Source organism: Chenopodium quinoa, unplaced genomic scaffold (genome assembly GCF_001683475.1).
Source record: "Chenopodium quinoa cultivar QQ74 unplaced genomic scaffold, ASM168347v1, whole genome shotgun sequence".
NCBI classification, from domain to species: domain Eukaryota; kingdom Viridiplantae; phylum Streptophyta; class Magnoliopsida; order Caryophyllales; family Amaranthaceae; genus Chenopodium; species Chenopodium quinoa.
In genome coordinates, this window is record NW_018745065.1 from 2,429,575 (window position 1) to 2,444,813 (window position 15,239).

Genomic DNA, 15,239 nt, shown 5'->3' on the forward strand with positions numbered 1-15,239 from the left:
GCTTCTTGACAAGGACCACATTGGCCACCCATTCTGGGTAATAGCATTGCCGAATGAAACCGGCGTCCAGAAGCTTCTTGACTTCTTCTGCGGCCGCCTGATTCCTCTCTTCCCCATGATTCCTTTTCTTCTGACGGACATGTTTTACGACCGGATTCACAGCCAATTTATGCACGGCCAGATCTGGACTTATACCTGACATCTCACCGACATCAAATGCAAATACATCCTTGAACTCTCTTAATAATTGAATTAACTCATCCCCAAGAACACACTAACCGTCCTACTTGGTTGATCGGGGTCAAGCACTATATCCTGGTGACTGCCGGCCGGCTGGAGGCGTAGCTCTTCTGGTCGTCCGACAGTCATTAGCTGCTATGCTTGCTCTATCTTGGCCGCCTTACGCTTCTGGCCGACCTGGTGTGTTGGGAGTGAGGTTTCTTCTTCTTTTGGCTCGGACAGTTTTTGTCCGCGCGCTGTAGGCTTAACCACAAACTGATTGAATTCCTTAGCCATCTTCTGACTTCCCTAGATTGTACCTATTTTCCCTTCTGTCCTTTCAAACTTTAGCAGCATTAGGTGAGGCACAATGACTGCTTTTGCTGCATTCAGTGTAGGACGGCCGAGTATGACATTATATCCAGTCAGTTCTTTTACGACCAAGAAGCGGACAACCATATCTCTTCCTTCCCCTTTTTGCCCGAATCAGACAGGTAAGTCTATCCGCCCCACTAGGTGGATGACATTTCCCCCAAATCCGACCAGCGGGTGAGTGATGTCCTGGAGAGCATCCTCTGGGAAGATTAGATTCTTCAAGGCGGCCAGGCTGATGATATCAGCCGCGCTACCCGTGTCTATCAATATTCGTCCGACCTTCAGATTGGCTATCTTCATAATGAATACCATGGGATCATTGTACAAGGCTTTGACCTCCCCCCGATCGGCCTCACTGATGATTACTTCGGGGAAGGGTTCAACCTTCACTGAATCCATCTGCATCACCTTTCCCAGGTTCCGGGCGTCTTGCTTGATCCCTTTCATAGTGGGACCGCCTGAGGAAAAGCCTCCTGATATCGCGGCCACAAAGCCTGAATCAGTGTTGTTGCCATCATCTTTATCTTTGTTCTTATCATTCTTCTGTCTTTGCTCCGATGTGTTGTTTGTCCGTGTGTAAGTGAATTTGGACTTCATCACATATGAATTCAGCATGCCCTTCTCGGCTAGTTTGTCCAGGAGTCTTTTTAAGTTAATGTAATCGTTCGTGTCATGTCCCACATCCTTGTGGTAATGATAGTACTTGTTCTTTTTCCTATACTGAGCCCGGCCTCTCAGCGGCTGTGTCTTCTCAAACTCAAACTTATCCTTGATTCCCATCAAGATAGAATAACAATCCTTGTTGAATTCAAATTGAGGCTCGTACGCCTTGACCTTCTTGGATTTCTGTGGCTGGCCATCAGCCACCCAGACTTCCTTTCTCTTTTTTCCTTCTTTCTTTTGGCCAGCTGAGTCTTGCTGAGAAGATTTCTTCTCAACCCCCTTGGCCGGCGCTTCTGTTTTTGTGAGCGAACAAAAGTCCGCCGCCTCAGTATAAGCTTCGGCTTCCCGCAGAACACCTGCGTATGTCCGAATCTTTTTCCTTACTAAGTTCAATTTCAAACCATTGTGCCTTAATCCCCGGAGAAATTCAGAGTAAGCCATTTCGTCCGGTAGATTATGAATTTGGGCTTTTTCTTGGTTAAATCGCTGGACGTACGAGCGTAAGCCCTCATTTTTTTCTAAGACGATTGTCGCCAAGTTAAGGCTAGTCTTTCGAGGCGGTATGTTGTATGAAAAATTTCCCACGAACAGAAAACTAAGAGTAGTGAAACAATTGATACAACCGGCCGGCAAACTGTTGAACCAATCCTGTGCCACACCTTTCAGAGTAGCCGGGAAACATTTGCACCAAGTAGCATCATCTATGCTTTGCAAGTACATCAGGTTCCTATGCGAGGTGATGTGCTCTTCTGGGTTGCCCGTACCATCGTAAGCTCCCACAAGTACACTCTTCACCTTTGGTGGCTGAGGGGCATTTAAAATATCTTGTGAAAACGGGGGCGGCTTATCTCCCAGAGTAAGTAGGCGCATCTGCCAATCGATGGGTTGCGGTTGCACAGACGGTCCAGCCAGATAGGGAGCTTGTCCGTACACCTGCCCATATGGCCCATACTGTCCGTATGCCTGGGGGTTTGGCTGCATCAAGCCATTGAACGCCTGAGGTTGATATTGCAGTGATTGGGCTGGAATAGGAATTGGAGCATGGAAGACTGGAATAGGAGTTGGGGTGCGAACTGCCTGACTTCCACTGGAGATGGCCGTGTTGGTATGCTGGGAAAGAGAATGATGTGAAAAATCATCTGGCATTGTCGGGGTTGAGGCCGTGTCAGAGTAGGCGGTGCGCTCCCGCTGCTTATGCCGAAGGTAATCCCTTGCGTCCTTCCATCATCTGGACGGCTCAGGCTCCTCTCTTCGAGGCTGCCTACCCCTCCCCCCAGCCGACTGCGTTTTCGCCAGCAAGTCAGAGAAATTAGTCCGCGGTACTCTCTGGGACCTTCCAGTCGGCCTTCGAAATGGAGTGTTTCCATACACGAGGTATTTTGCTGTGTGTCTTTATTGGAGCCCTCTATTCCTCTCTCCTGGGCGGCTGCCTAGAGGTAGAGCCTCCGTTTTCAATTTCCTTTCTGATTTTGTTAAGCGCGGCCTTAAGAGAGGCTGCGGTAACAAGAGGGTCATCAGCTTCTTCAAATGTGGCTATCAGAGGATCGCTAGTATGGATCGTAGGGATTATCGCCATAACGTACGAGTATCCGCACAAACGGCGCCAAATGTTTCGGGTCTTTTTTGGATTTCCTGGGATACTGGTCATGCTCTGCTGGCAATGAGTTAGTCCCACCTGCAAAACAACGAATATTCCGATCAACGGAATATTCGCCTCCGACGATCAAGTCAGTGATCAGAACGGAAAAGGCTAGAGAGAGAAAGTAGAGAGAAGTTGGAGCTATTTAATGCTCTGTTGTTTTCAATTGTCTGAATCCCCTCCCATCATAAATGATTGGGGTATTTATAGGGGTGGGACTCGTACCCCTCTCTAGGGTTTATACCCTAGATTTGCGTGACGTGATTGGCTGCGCAATCAGCGAATGCCACGTGCCACTCTAGGGGCGCCGTTTTACGGCTTTCATTGTTATTTCTCGGGATTTGGGCCCTGACGTTGTTAGGGCTTTTTGGCGTGCTGATTTTAAAGAAGAATCATATTGCCTAAACACATGGCATCTTCCCGTGGTGACACGTGTCACCCTATAACTGGGCCACGTGTCACTATGGGATTGGCCTGAGACCTTAAGAACTCTAGATTGCGTGGCATCTTCCCGTGGTGACACGTGTCACCCTATAACTGGGTCACGTGTCACTATGGGATTGGTCCACATACACGAGGTATTTTTACCCTCAACAACTGTTTTGGAGCAAATTGAATCTGGAAGAAATCCAATGCCATTAATTGTTGGAGAGACTATGCTTAGTCTTGATGAATTACAGAAAAATCCAAAAGCACCTTTTCGAGGCTCTCCAATTTTATTACAGGTAGAAAAATAATATTTTTAATTACAGAAATCAAAAACATATTTTTGTATAGTAATACTAATTTATTTGCATTGAATTTTTTGCAGATATGGCTAATGGAGAGACTAGAATCAATTAGTCCTCCTAACAATATTGAAAAATATACTCCAAATTTCTTTGTGAGGCAAAAGAAACGCTTCTCTAAGATGGAGCACCATGAGTGGATAAAGTCTTTGCCTATGGAAACTTTGCTATCAAGTGGGTCGTCCCCTGGTGGAAAATAGAGAACATGGTTGGTGTCAACAAGCAGCCCTTCTACCGTCTTCCAAGCTTAACCAAGATGACTTTTTATTATCCCTGCAGGGTAAAAAGGCAGTACGGTCTACTTCAAACAATTCCTTCTGGGGATCTCCGTCGTCCCTATGAATTTCTTGTTTCACAAGAAGTAGAGAAATTTGACACATATTGGAGTTCTAGGCCTTTATGGGAAGTGATTACCCAAAAGGTTCCTCCTTCCTTGCCTAATGATGTAAAGAGATGGCTTCTTAATAAGCCTACAAAGGACATGAAGAAAAATCAGAGTAGAACCAATGTGAAGAATCGTTTAGGTGATAAAGTGATTCCTGTTAAGGAACTTTTGGGTGAAAAGATTGAATTCAAAACACCTATGATGCCTAAGAAGGAAGACTCTACAAAGGATAAAGGGAAAAGAAAAGCTGACACTTCAGAAAAGAAGGTTTGGGTAGAAAAGAAACATGGAGTCCTAGCCAAGGGAGAAACCATTTACTCTAAAATTGAATGTAGGTCCTCTAAAGGATGCTTACTAGCTAAAGTCATGGACGATGAAGAGGATGCAGATAAAAATTGGAAAAGGGTAAAGAAAGAAAAAAAAAAAATATTGAAGCATTGCTTAACTTCCAATTTATTAGACTAGTTTAAATTTAAAGTTAATTTTGTTTTATTAAGCTTCATTTAAATTCCATCAATAATGTAATTTTTATTGTATTAATGAAATTTTAGCTTTTCAATTGAATCAACTTCTATAAATTTAATTTATTAAAGCAATGACAACAAATTAAATTATTTTATTTTCCAGAAATTTTCTCGAGTACGGAAGTCGAAAATTTTCCGAGAAACACCGAAAATTTGCCCAAATATTCCCAAAAAAATGGCGCCGCTGTTTTGCAACTTTTTCCAGGTGTTTCTGTCTGTCACCGAGCGACAGGCACTGTCGCTTTGCGCTGCAGTCTATCGGCTGGCGACATACCTCAATCTGTGGCGCTGCTATTATGTCGAATTTCTATTGCTTCTGAATTGCGAGGTTTGCGAAAATTAAAGTGGCCGCACCCTGTAAAGGGTTGCCTACTTATCCTTTCCTAAGGAATCAGGCCAAACATAGATCTCTTGAGTGTCCTACTCAAGTAATTATGGGTAGTAATTTTTAAGTTGGTCAAGGGTCATCATGTTTGTGAACTCATTGCCATCCATGTCAGTTAGTTTTGCTGCACCTCCTGATAGGTTGGTTTTGACGATATATGGTCCGGACCAATTAGGCCTAAACTTGCCTCTTGGATCCAAAACATTTTTCCTTAATGCTTTTAACACCAAGTCTCCTACTTTGAAGTTTCTTGTCTTGACCTTCTTATTAAAGTGCCTAGCCATACGGGTTTGATAGCATTGGGTATGATGTAGACTTTCCCTAGTCCATTCGACTTCATCGAGTTTACTTTCTAGTGCAATATGTAGAGACGGTATCTCTAGCTCTACAGGTTGTACGACATCCATTCTATAAACCAAGGAGAATGGCGTATTTCCTGTTGATGTGCGAATTGACGTACGATAACCCCAAAGTACAAAATGGAGTTTGTCAGGCCAATCCTTGTAATTTTCTGTCATTTTCTCGATAATAGTCTTTAAGTTTTTATTAGATGCCTCAACTGTTTCATTTTCTTGAGGTCTATAGGGGGAAGAATGATGATGTTGAATGTCATATTTTTGTAACAATTCCTCACATTCAGCTTGAAAGTGAGTTCAATTGTCACTTATCATCTCATGTATGACTTCGTATCGACAAATAATATTCCTTTCGATAAAGAGTGCTACATATTTTGCAGTGAGTTTAGCATATGATTGTGCTTCAACCCACTTTGTGAAGTAATTAATTGCTACTAAGACGTATTCGTGACCTCCTGTCCCAGGAGGGATAATTTTACCGATAATATCAATTCTCCATGTAGAGAATGGCCATGGTGAAGTGTAGGTATATAGTAGAGATGGAGGAATATGTTGTAAATTGGCATAAATTTGGCAATTAGGGCATCTTTTTACATATTGATGACAATCCCTATTCATGGTAGTCCAATATTACCCTTCTCACATTATCTTTTGGACTAGCAATTAACATGGGTTCCACAAATGCCTTCGTGGACTATCCTCATAGCTCTTTGGGCATCCTTTTTCCCTTCACATAAGAGAGCTCGACCCTTAGGTACCCTTTTATGTAACTCGTTGTCTATGAGTACGTATTGGGAAGCCAAGAGTCTTAATGCTCGTTTTGCTCTTTTGTCAGCATGAGGAGGATATTTTCCTTTGGTGACGTAATTAAGTATATCCGTACACCACAGTTCTTCTTCCTCTTCTTTTTCTTGGACCACTTCATCATCTTCTATGGCTTGAATATAAGCCGGTTTATGCCTTTTATCTATGGTTAGAGGCATTTGCTCGATTTTCATAGGATTCCTAACCATTGAGGCTAGTCTTGCCAAGGCATCAACAAATTGGTTTTCCTCTCTGGGTAGGTAGGTGTATTCTACCTTTTCTAGCTGGTTGGTGAGAGTTTCAAGATAAGTTTGGTAAGGGGCTAGACTTTCACTCCTTACTTTCCATCTTTTGGAAATTTTGTTGATGATCAACGAAGAGTCTCCAAATATTTGCAATTTCTTCACTCCTAATGCCAAAGCTGTTTCAAAGCCTACCACGCATGCTTCGTATTCAGCAGCGTTGTTGGTAACATCGAAATCTAGCTTTATAGATTTCGGAACGTGTTCTTCTTTAGGTGATAATAAGAGTACTCCAACGCCACCTCCCTTTTGGTTTGAGGCTCCATCGAAGTATAAAGTCCAAGTTTCATCTTCTATGAGCATCAAGTCTTCGTCTGGAAATTCGTTGTCATATATTGGCGTCGAATCTTCTATTGGGAAATCCGCTAGGAAGTACGAGACCACAGATCCTTTGATAGCCTTTTGAGGCATGAATCTTACATCAAACTGGGCTAAATTGACTATCCAACTTGATATGCGCCCATTGAGTGTAGACTTTTCGAATAGATACTTAAGTGGATCCATTCGAGAAACTACAAAGATTGTGTGCACAAGCATGTAATGTCTTTGCTTGGTTGTGGCCCACACCAATGCGAGGCACAATTTCTCAAGCGGTGTGTAACGTACTTCATACTCGAGCATCTTCTTACTTAGATAGTAGATTGCATTTTCTTTACCTTCTACTTCTTGTGCAAGCATAGCTCTCATTGTCTCCTTGGTGACTAGTAAGTACAGCTAAGAGGGATCCCTGGAAGTGCTGGTGCTAATACGGGAGGATTTGCGAGATAGGCTTCGATCTTTTCAAAGGCTTTTTGACACTCGTCATCCCATATTATTGGCACATTCTTTTTGAGCTTCTTGAATATTGGTTCGCATATCGTTGTTAATTTTTATATGAACCTACTTATATATTACAACCGACCAATAAATCCTTTGATTTGTTTCTCGATTTTAGGCGGTGGCATTGACATGATCGCCTTGATCTTGGTTGGGTCTATCTCTATTCCTCTAGAGCTTATGACATACCCCAAGAGCATGCCTGAGGTGACTCCAAAAGCACCCTTATATGGATTCAACCTCATGTTGTAATTCCTTAGCCTTTCAATGTCTTGGGCGATCTTTTGATTTCACAATCATATCGTCTACATATACTTCAACCTCTTTGTGCATCATATCATGGAGTAGGGCAGTCGCTGCTCGTTGGTAAGTAGCACCAGCATTTTACAACTCGAATGGCATTATCGTGTAACAGTAAGTACCCCATGGTGGTATGAATGTTGTTTTCTCCATGTCTTCTTCTGCCATGAGAATCTAGTTGTACCTTGCGTATCCATCTATAAATGAGAGAAGTTCATGATTTGTTGTATTATCTACTAAATTATCGATGTGTGGTAAAGGGAAGTCGTCCTTTGGACTTGCCTTATTTAAATCTCGATAGTCGACACACACATTCTTACCCTTCAATCCTTCTTCGGAATTGGGACCACATTTGCTACCCGTTCGGGGTATTTGGATACCCTGATAAAACATGCAATTATTTGTTTCTGAACTTCTTCTTTTATTTTAAGAGCTACGTCGGGTTTCGTTCGACACAACTTTTGTTTTACAAGTTTCATTCCTAGAATTAGTGGTATAGTGTGTTGAGCTATTTCTCTATTAATGCCTGGCATATCTTCATATGACCAAGAAAATACATTGATAAATTCTTTGAGTAGATTTTTTAAATCGGTTCTTTCTTGTTTACTAAGCGTTGATCCGATTTTAACTTCTCTTGTAATGGTTGAATCATTTGAGATATCAATCGTCTCAGTATCCTCAATTATCAGTGTTTTCTTTTCAAGTGTTTCCATTGCTGTAATAATTTCTTTTTCATTTTCATTGTTAGTTAAGCAATGCTCGTCATCTTGGGTTAATGAAAAACACGAGGAGTAAGAGGAAGAAGACATATTATTGAATTCTTAAATCATTACATTGAAAAGAGAAATATCCTCAGGGACTTGATTGCTAACTATCTTAGGAGTAGAAATAGAAGAATTAGAAATAGGGGGTGCTATAGCTAAAAACTTGGAAGACTCCACAAGAAGAGACTCTGACTATGACGACTCTTCAAAATTGGTCCTTGCCCTATTGTTATTGAGAATTTTCATCCACTTGGAGTAGTCACCTTGACTGTCTTGCGCCATCCTTACACTAAAACCTCCGCTGGAGTGATGAGCCTCGAAGGGTCAAAGTTCTCGCTTTGTAGGACCGTTTGGATGAGCGAGGAATTATCCTCTACATATTTTGGCTCATCCTTTTCTCGCCCAAATAGTAGTCCCATGACATTAAAGTCAAAGCATGGGGTGCTTTCTCCTTGTGAATAGGAGTTGGGATCTCATCTAAGAAGTAGCAATCTAGAAAGATTTCAAACCCAGGTTTCCTTATGCCAATTACAACAAAAGGTTCGGGAAATTTATAGCATGGATAGTCCTCTCCTTCCCTTATGAACTGTCCGTTTAGAGTAAGAGGGAACTGGTCCATTGGGATTGCATTCTTTTGGGTGCGAGCGTTCCTACGCGCCTTAGACCTTTCCTGGGCTCGCTTAAGATCTTCCCGAGTCGGTTCGAAACCAAGTCCGAAAGTATCAAACTTAGGGAGGCTAGGTAATTCCATTTGTTTGGCTATCTCCTTTTTCTTTCCTAGAGTCATTCTAGGAAAGTGTCCCTGTCTTTTGAGAATAGCATTTACCGTCATATTAAAGTGGGGGTCGTGACAAAGAGGGGTCCTTTCATCCTCCTCGATTAAGGATGTAATCCCCCGTATTTTTAAAATATTTTATAAATGAAATTTTATTTTATTTATAATATTTATTTGTTATTTTCCGGAATTTAATTCAAAAGTTTCAAATTATTAATCTGGGTCGAAAATTATTTGAACAAATTATTTTATGCACCTTTATTCTACAATTTATGTCCAATCAAACAAGCCTAACCCATTTATATACTTAATTGACCCATTATTTTTATGAGGCCCAATCTTCCTTTTTACCCTACAATAATTCTCTCCTATAAATACCCCATGAATCTCCAAAAATTTCCCACACAAAAAAGGTTAGTCTTATTTTCATCATCCTTTATTTCATTATTATGCTTGATGTTAATTTAATTGTTTTGGGTTTTGATTTTATTATAAAGATTATATTTTTAGTATCAAATTATATTTTGATGGTATAAAGATTTTAAATTTCAGATTATATTTATGTTATAAATTTTCATATTTTATGAATTATAAACCTAGGGTTTCAATTTATTGATAATCATGATTTTAGGGTTTTTATGAATAATTGATTTAGGGCTTTTATAGTAATGATGTTTTGAAATTTTGGTGATTATAACTACTGATTAGTTTAACTTAATTCCAGAATATTTGGAACACGTAGATTCGTGTTTTAATTTTTAGATTTTCGTTCGTTAATGTTAATCCCGTTTAAATCCCGATCGGATTCTGAACTCATCCGATTTTGATGAAAATGTAGTGTTTTCCATGTGGAAACAACGTTTTGAGAAAGACTCACTACTTTCGGTAGTGACCACCACCCTCTTGTGGCAAATTCAGTCTCTAAATATGATTTTCGGGCAGTTTTTGATTTGAACGAAGTTTTTTATACTTCAAATATTATCCTTGAGTTTGATTAATAAAATTAATTATGTTTAAAGTTAATTAAGCATAAATATATGTTTTTATAAAAGTTTTAAGTGTTGGAAATAGTTCCTAAGTACTACTTTTGATGTTTTATAACGAGGGTTTAATCACCCATTAAAAAGGGAGATTATTAGGGGGTTTTAAATAATTTTAAGATTTTTATTAAACTTTAAACTTGCTGTAATTTCATGTAGAGTGTATTTTAAGGTTTTTATGAAGAAAATTTAAAGAACTATATATAAACCTTGAATTTTAACTAAAGGGAAGGTTTTAAAGTGTTGTTTGATTTAGATTTTGAAGGTTTTTAAGTAAGTTAGTATTGCCGTAAATTTGATTGATTGGGTATTGATTGAGATGCTATTATTTGGTTTAGGAGAGTAGTTTATTGAAGGTGATTTCTAGTTAGTAAAGTGGCATACCAGTTCATTTGCTCAAGGTACGTACGAGTTACGAAACCTTGCTTTTAGGTGCATGTTTAAGGACGGAACGAGGACTTAGTATCATGTATAGGATTGACTGGGTTAAATTGTTTGGTTATACATTGTGAATTTCATATGATGTGCACTATTTTATATTGCAAGTATTATTTGTTCTCTAATTATGCAAGGTGCGCTTAGAGGCAAAGGTATGTGATTGGTGTAAAGGTTAATTTATTACTCATTCATGATTATGCAAATAGGATGAGTAAAGGAAGAATTCAAGTCTTATAAGACGAGGTTAAGGTTTTGGGGTGCCTTATACACTCAAGATGTTTATACGCCGAGGTAGTTAAAAGAATAAATAATAAATGTTGCTTGTCACTAATAAATCAAGAATTGAAATTGGAAAGTTGTTTTACTTGATTGAATTGATATTGGATTGATTGTATTGTTTGCATATGAGTCATCACCAAGTCTAAACTTGTAAATCACTTAAAGTGCAAGATAGATGAGCAATAAAACTCTAGATTGGTGCACATCTAGAGTAATGACAATCAGGGGTTGGGGTACATGGGGTATTAGCCGTGTACTTTTCTCGAGGCCGTCTGATCTACGAGTCTCCTATTTCAAATATTATTTTTTTAAAACTAGGAGTTAGGTGAGATCTCATACTAAATACGGTCACGGAGTCGCGCCCGTGGTCGTTGGATGTTTATTGATGTTTCCGAAAGGAGGCATGAGGTTTTTCTTTTATTGATGTTCCAAATGGGACATTGGTTGGACAACCTTGTCTATTGTTGAATCCAATCAAATAAATAAATGAGTTAGTTAATATTAACTATTGAAGTCTTAATTAATTTGAAAGTTGAGTCATGTGCCGAGTCTATAAACTAATGATGCGTGATGATTGACTATTAGTAGCGTGTTAGGGATTTCTTTTGTGTTTTGCAGCTTGTATGTACTCAGCTTTGCTGATTGCGTGCTTTTGTGTGCGTCTTTCTTTGGTCATGGCCTTCTCCTTTCAATGACTCTGTGACGATCTAATTTTTACACTTGTAATATTGGGGAGTAAAATAACCACAGGTTCTTACACATGCAGCATTCATCAGGGTTGTGGGATCTTGAGTAGAGAGTTGGTTGTTTGCATTTTATTTCTTTTGCAAGTTTGAAATTATTTTAATTCGATTTTATTTGACACTAAATCTTTTGGGTTTGAATTTATTCGTACACTTGATTTAATCACTTACTGGTTTTTTGGGTTTTGAATAAGGGCCTTAATGGTTCTAACTTGTAACACTTATTTTGATTTAATCCTTTTGTTTTGAAGTTTATTCACAACTATTTTGGTTTTCCGCTGCTATTTTCTGCTAAAGCCTTAACGTTTGAATATGTGGCGGTAGCACGCTAGTAATTCTCTTGGATTTTGTTCAGGGTATTTACAGGTTTTAAGAGATAATTATTGGGGTGTTACAAAGGAGACCTCTTCATGAAAGCCCCACAAGTCTTCATCATCCTCATCGTGCTTCACATTAATGATCGGATTTTTGACAGCTTTAATTCTCATAGGTGAAGCATCTATTGTGATAGGGATTCATCCAACTATGGCTTTTACCTATTAGTAAAGAGATGAAGGGACGACCTTGAGGTCATGAAGCCAAGGGCATCTGTAGGGAATATTTCAAGCATTATCCCTAGCTTGAACCCCACTGTGATCATACACTAAAGTACGGTGGCGTCCAAAGGGAAAGAAGATAGAGCAATAGAGTCGCCAACAAGTTTTAGGAACTTGTAAACTGTTCACGAGGTGAAGGTTACACCCCTTAACGATCCAAGAGATCGTCAACTCCAATAAGTCTGGAACCATGATTGGTAGTTCGGGGATGAAGGTACAAATCCAACCTAAAAGAGATTGAACCTGCCCTAATAATAGCCCTCTACTTTATTCTGATCGTATTCATGTGTGCTTCCTGACTAACATGCAATCAATAGGATTAACCCTAAACCTGTTTAATCTATGTTGGTTGAATATTAATGCACAAACAAATCTATTATTGGTGATCACTTGAATTATAATCAAATTAACCCTAAACAAGATTATTAATTATCTTATTAAGCATGATTACAAGTACAAATTCCCTTTAAACATGCATAAAAGGTGTGATCAAGCAATAACAATAAATCAAGCAACATAATAATAATATTCATAATAATAATAATAATAATAATAATAATAATAATAATAATAATAATAATAATAATAATAATAATAATAATAATAATAATAATAATAATAATAATAATAATAATAATAATAATAATAATAATAATAATAATAATAATAATAATAATAATAATAATAATAATAATAATAATAATAATAATAATAATAATAATAATAATAATAATAATAATAATAATAACCATAATCATGAATCATAAAAATAATCACAATCATAATTAATAATCATAAATCATGTTAAAGCATAATAATAGCAAGATCCTAGGCATGATACTAACAAGATTAATAATAAACCCTAGCATGTCACTAAACATTAAAAATCAAAGCTTTAACCCTAACATGATACTAACATGAATATTAGGAAAGAATATAGGAAGCATCGCAGGAATCATAATGGTCATATCTGATATTAGAAATTATAGTTGTTACCCTAAACATGATACTAGGAAGATCAAATTCCCTAACATGACATTAGGAATAATAATAACAACCTAGAGATGATTTCTAAATCATAAACAACAATAAATCAATTAAAGCACTTACTTGGATGCCTCGTATCTCTTTCTAATAACAAAATACACACGTTAGTAACTTCAAGGAAAATAATAAATCAAAAAATTAAATTAAATAATTGAAAGAGAGATTTGGTACCAAACCCTCATAAATACCAAACCTTTCACGTCTAGGGCGAAGGCAACTTCGAACTTGGCTAGGTGTATCTAGTGCTAATGTATGAGGAATTGTGTTTGTAAAAGGGTTGGTTTAGAAAGAGAGAGAGAATCAAGAATTTATTGATGAGATTTGGTGATTGAAAAAGGGGAGATATGACCTCTATTTATAGAGAAAAAAGAGAGTCAAAGAATAAGAAAAGAATCCGAATTCGAATCGAAATAAAACTCGATGTACAACAATTTTTGCGAATTTTGTTTTTATCATATCTTTTAATCCAGAAGACCAAATAAAGCATCATATATGCCGTTAGAAAGATCTTGAAGTCTACTATGAAACCCATTAGAATAAAATTAAAATCTTTTGTAGATATAAAGATATGGCTGAAATAGTGGGACGGTGTCAGTTTTGGATAGAGTTTCATATCTCATTCATATCTTTTTCGTTATAGCTCGGATTTACTATTATAATATATCTTTGGAAAGATAATTTCAAGATATATCCAATCATATAAAATTTTGATAAAGATTATGAGGCGCGAAAATAATATCTGACTGTCTTTGAACATCTTTAAATTCGAATAGAATTAGGATTTAAGAAAAAGGAAAGTTTCAAAAAAGGAAAGTTTTTATTTAACTCAAATTCTTTAATCTTATCTTTTCAAAAAGGATATTTAAGATTTTTTAAAAAATTATAGAAGCTTCTAATTAATCCTTATTATTATAGGAATAGGATTAAACCTTTGGACCCTCCACATGATCATTGGGTCGTAGGTAAAATCCAGTTTGGGCCCAGTATACTATTTTGGCCATAACTTCCTCATCATTCATCGGAATTGGGCTTATTATATATCGTTGGAAAGGTATTTTCAAGCCCCATCCAACTACACTATTATTGGACCCTTATAATGGACCACAATAAACTGGAATGCACGTTTTTCAAAAATAGGGTAAGAAAAGAAATATTTTCAAAAACAGAAAGAAGAGGTATTTTAATAAAAACATCCTCATCACTAGACTTTTCAGACTTTTGCTTTGTTCGATAATGAAATGACATGAAAGGTATTCATCACTGGGTTTGGTTTTGGGGAGACACATTTAGGTGTCTACAGCGTCCCAACAATAAGTTGAAGTAAACCTTAGTATCTACCACTTGGAAGGTAGTGGCATGTTCTATTGCTCCAGCCGTTACATTCATAGTGATTTTTCCAAGAGCTTGATGACGAGTATTATTGTATGATCTTATTCCTTGTGTTGACGGGGTTAAGTCTTCATCTCTGATGCCTAACATCCTCGCAGTTTTAAGTGGACAGACATTAATTGCCGATCCGTTGTCTACAAGAGTCATTAGGACGTTCATCCTCTTGTAGAATACCGTGAGGTTTAGAGCCTTGTAATGCTTGTCACCTTCTGGAGTTAAATATTTGTCAGAAAAGGTGATCAAGTTGATAGGACTGGGGAGATCACTCTTAAGGAAGTTAGCCAACCCCTTAGGAGTGGTATCGGAATCTATCCCTATCTTATCCAAGGCATTCATTCGAAATGTATCTAGAAGTTTCCTTACGTTCATTTCGACCTTGGTCTTCTTGAATTGTTTGACAATGTCATTGTCCTCTATAATAGGTACGGGAACTTGTTATACGGTAGGAATAGGTTGTGTAGAGATGGGAGGTTGCATTCTCCCAGATCTTGTGAGGACGTCCTTGGGTGAATCCTCTTCATCTTAAAAATCACCTATTGAATATGACATTGAAAGTGGAGGTTCTTCCATGTCCTTAAGATAGTCTTCTTCATCATCGTTGTCCCAAACCCC

At 38.0% G+C, this 15,239-nt stretch overlaps 1 protein-coding gene across 1 annotated transcript; it reads right to left on the reverse strand.

The window, feature by feature from the left end:
- Positions 1-705: 705 nt before the first annotated feature.
- Positions 706-2,403, reverse strand: LOC110709365. The gene has a single exon (XM_021887576.1). It carries the CDS (start codon positions 2,401-2,403, stop codon positions 706-708), a length of 1,698 nt encoding a protein of 565 aa, XP_021743268.1.
- Positions 2,404-15,239: the final 12,836 nt, after the last annotated feature.

Excerpts from the sequence above, each read along its gene's own strand:
- LOC110709365 (XM_021887576.1), bottom strand. The coding sequence starts at position 2,403 with ATGCCAGATGATTTTTCACATCATTCTCTTTCCCAGCATACCAACACG.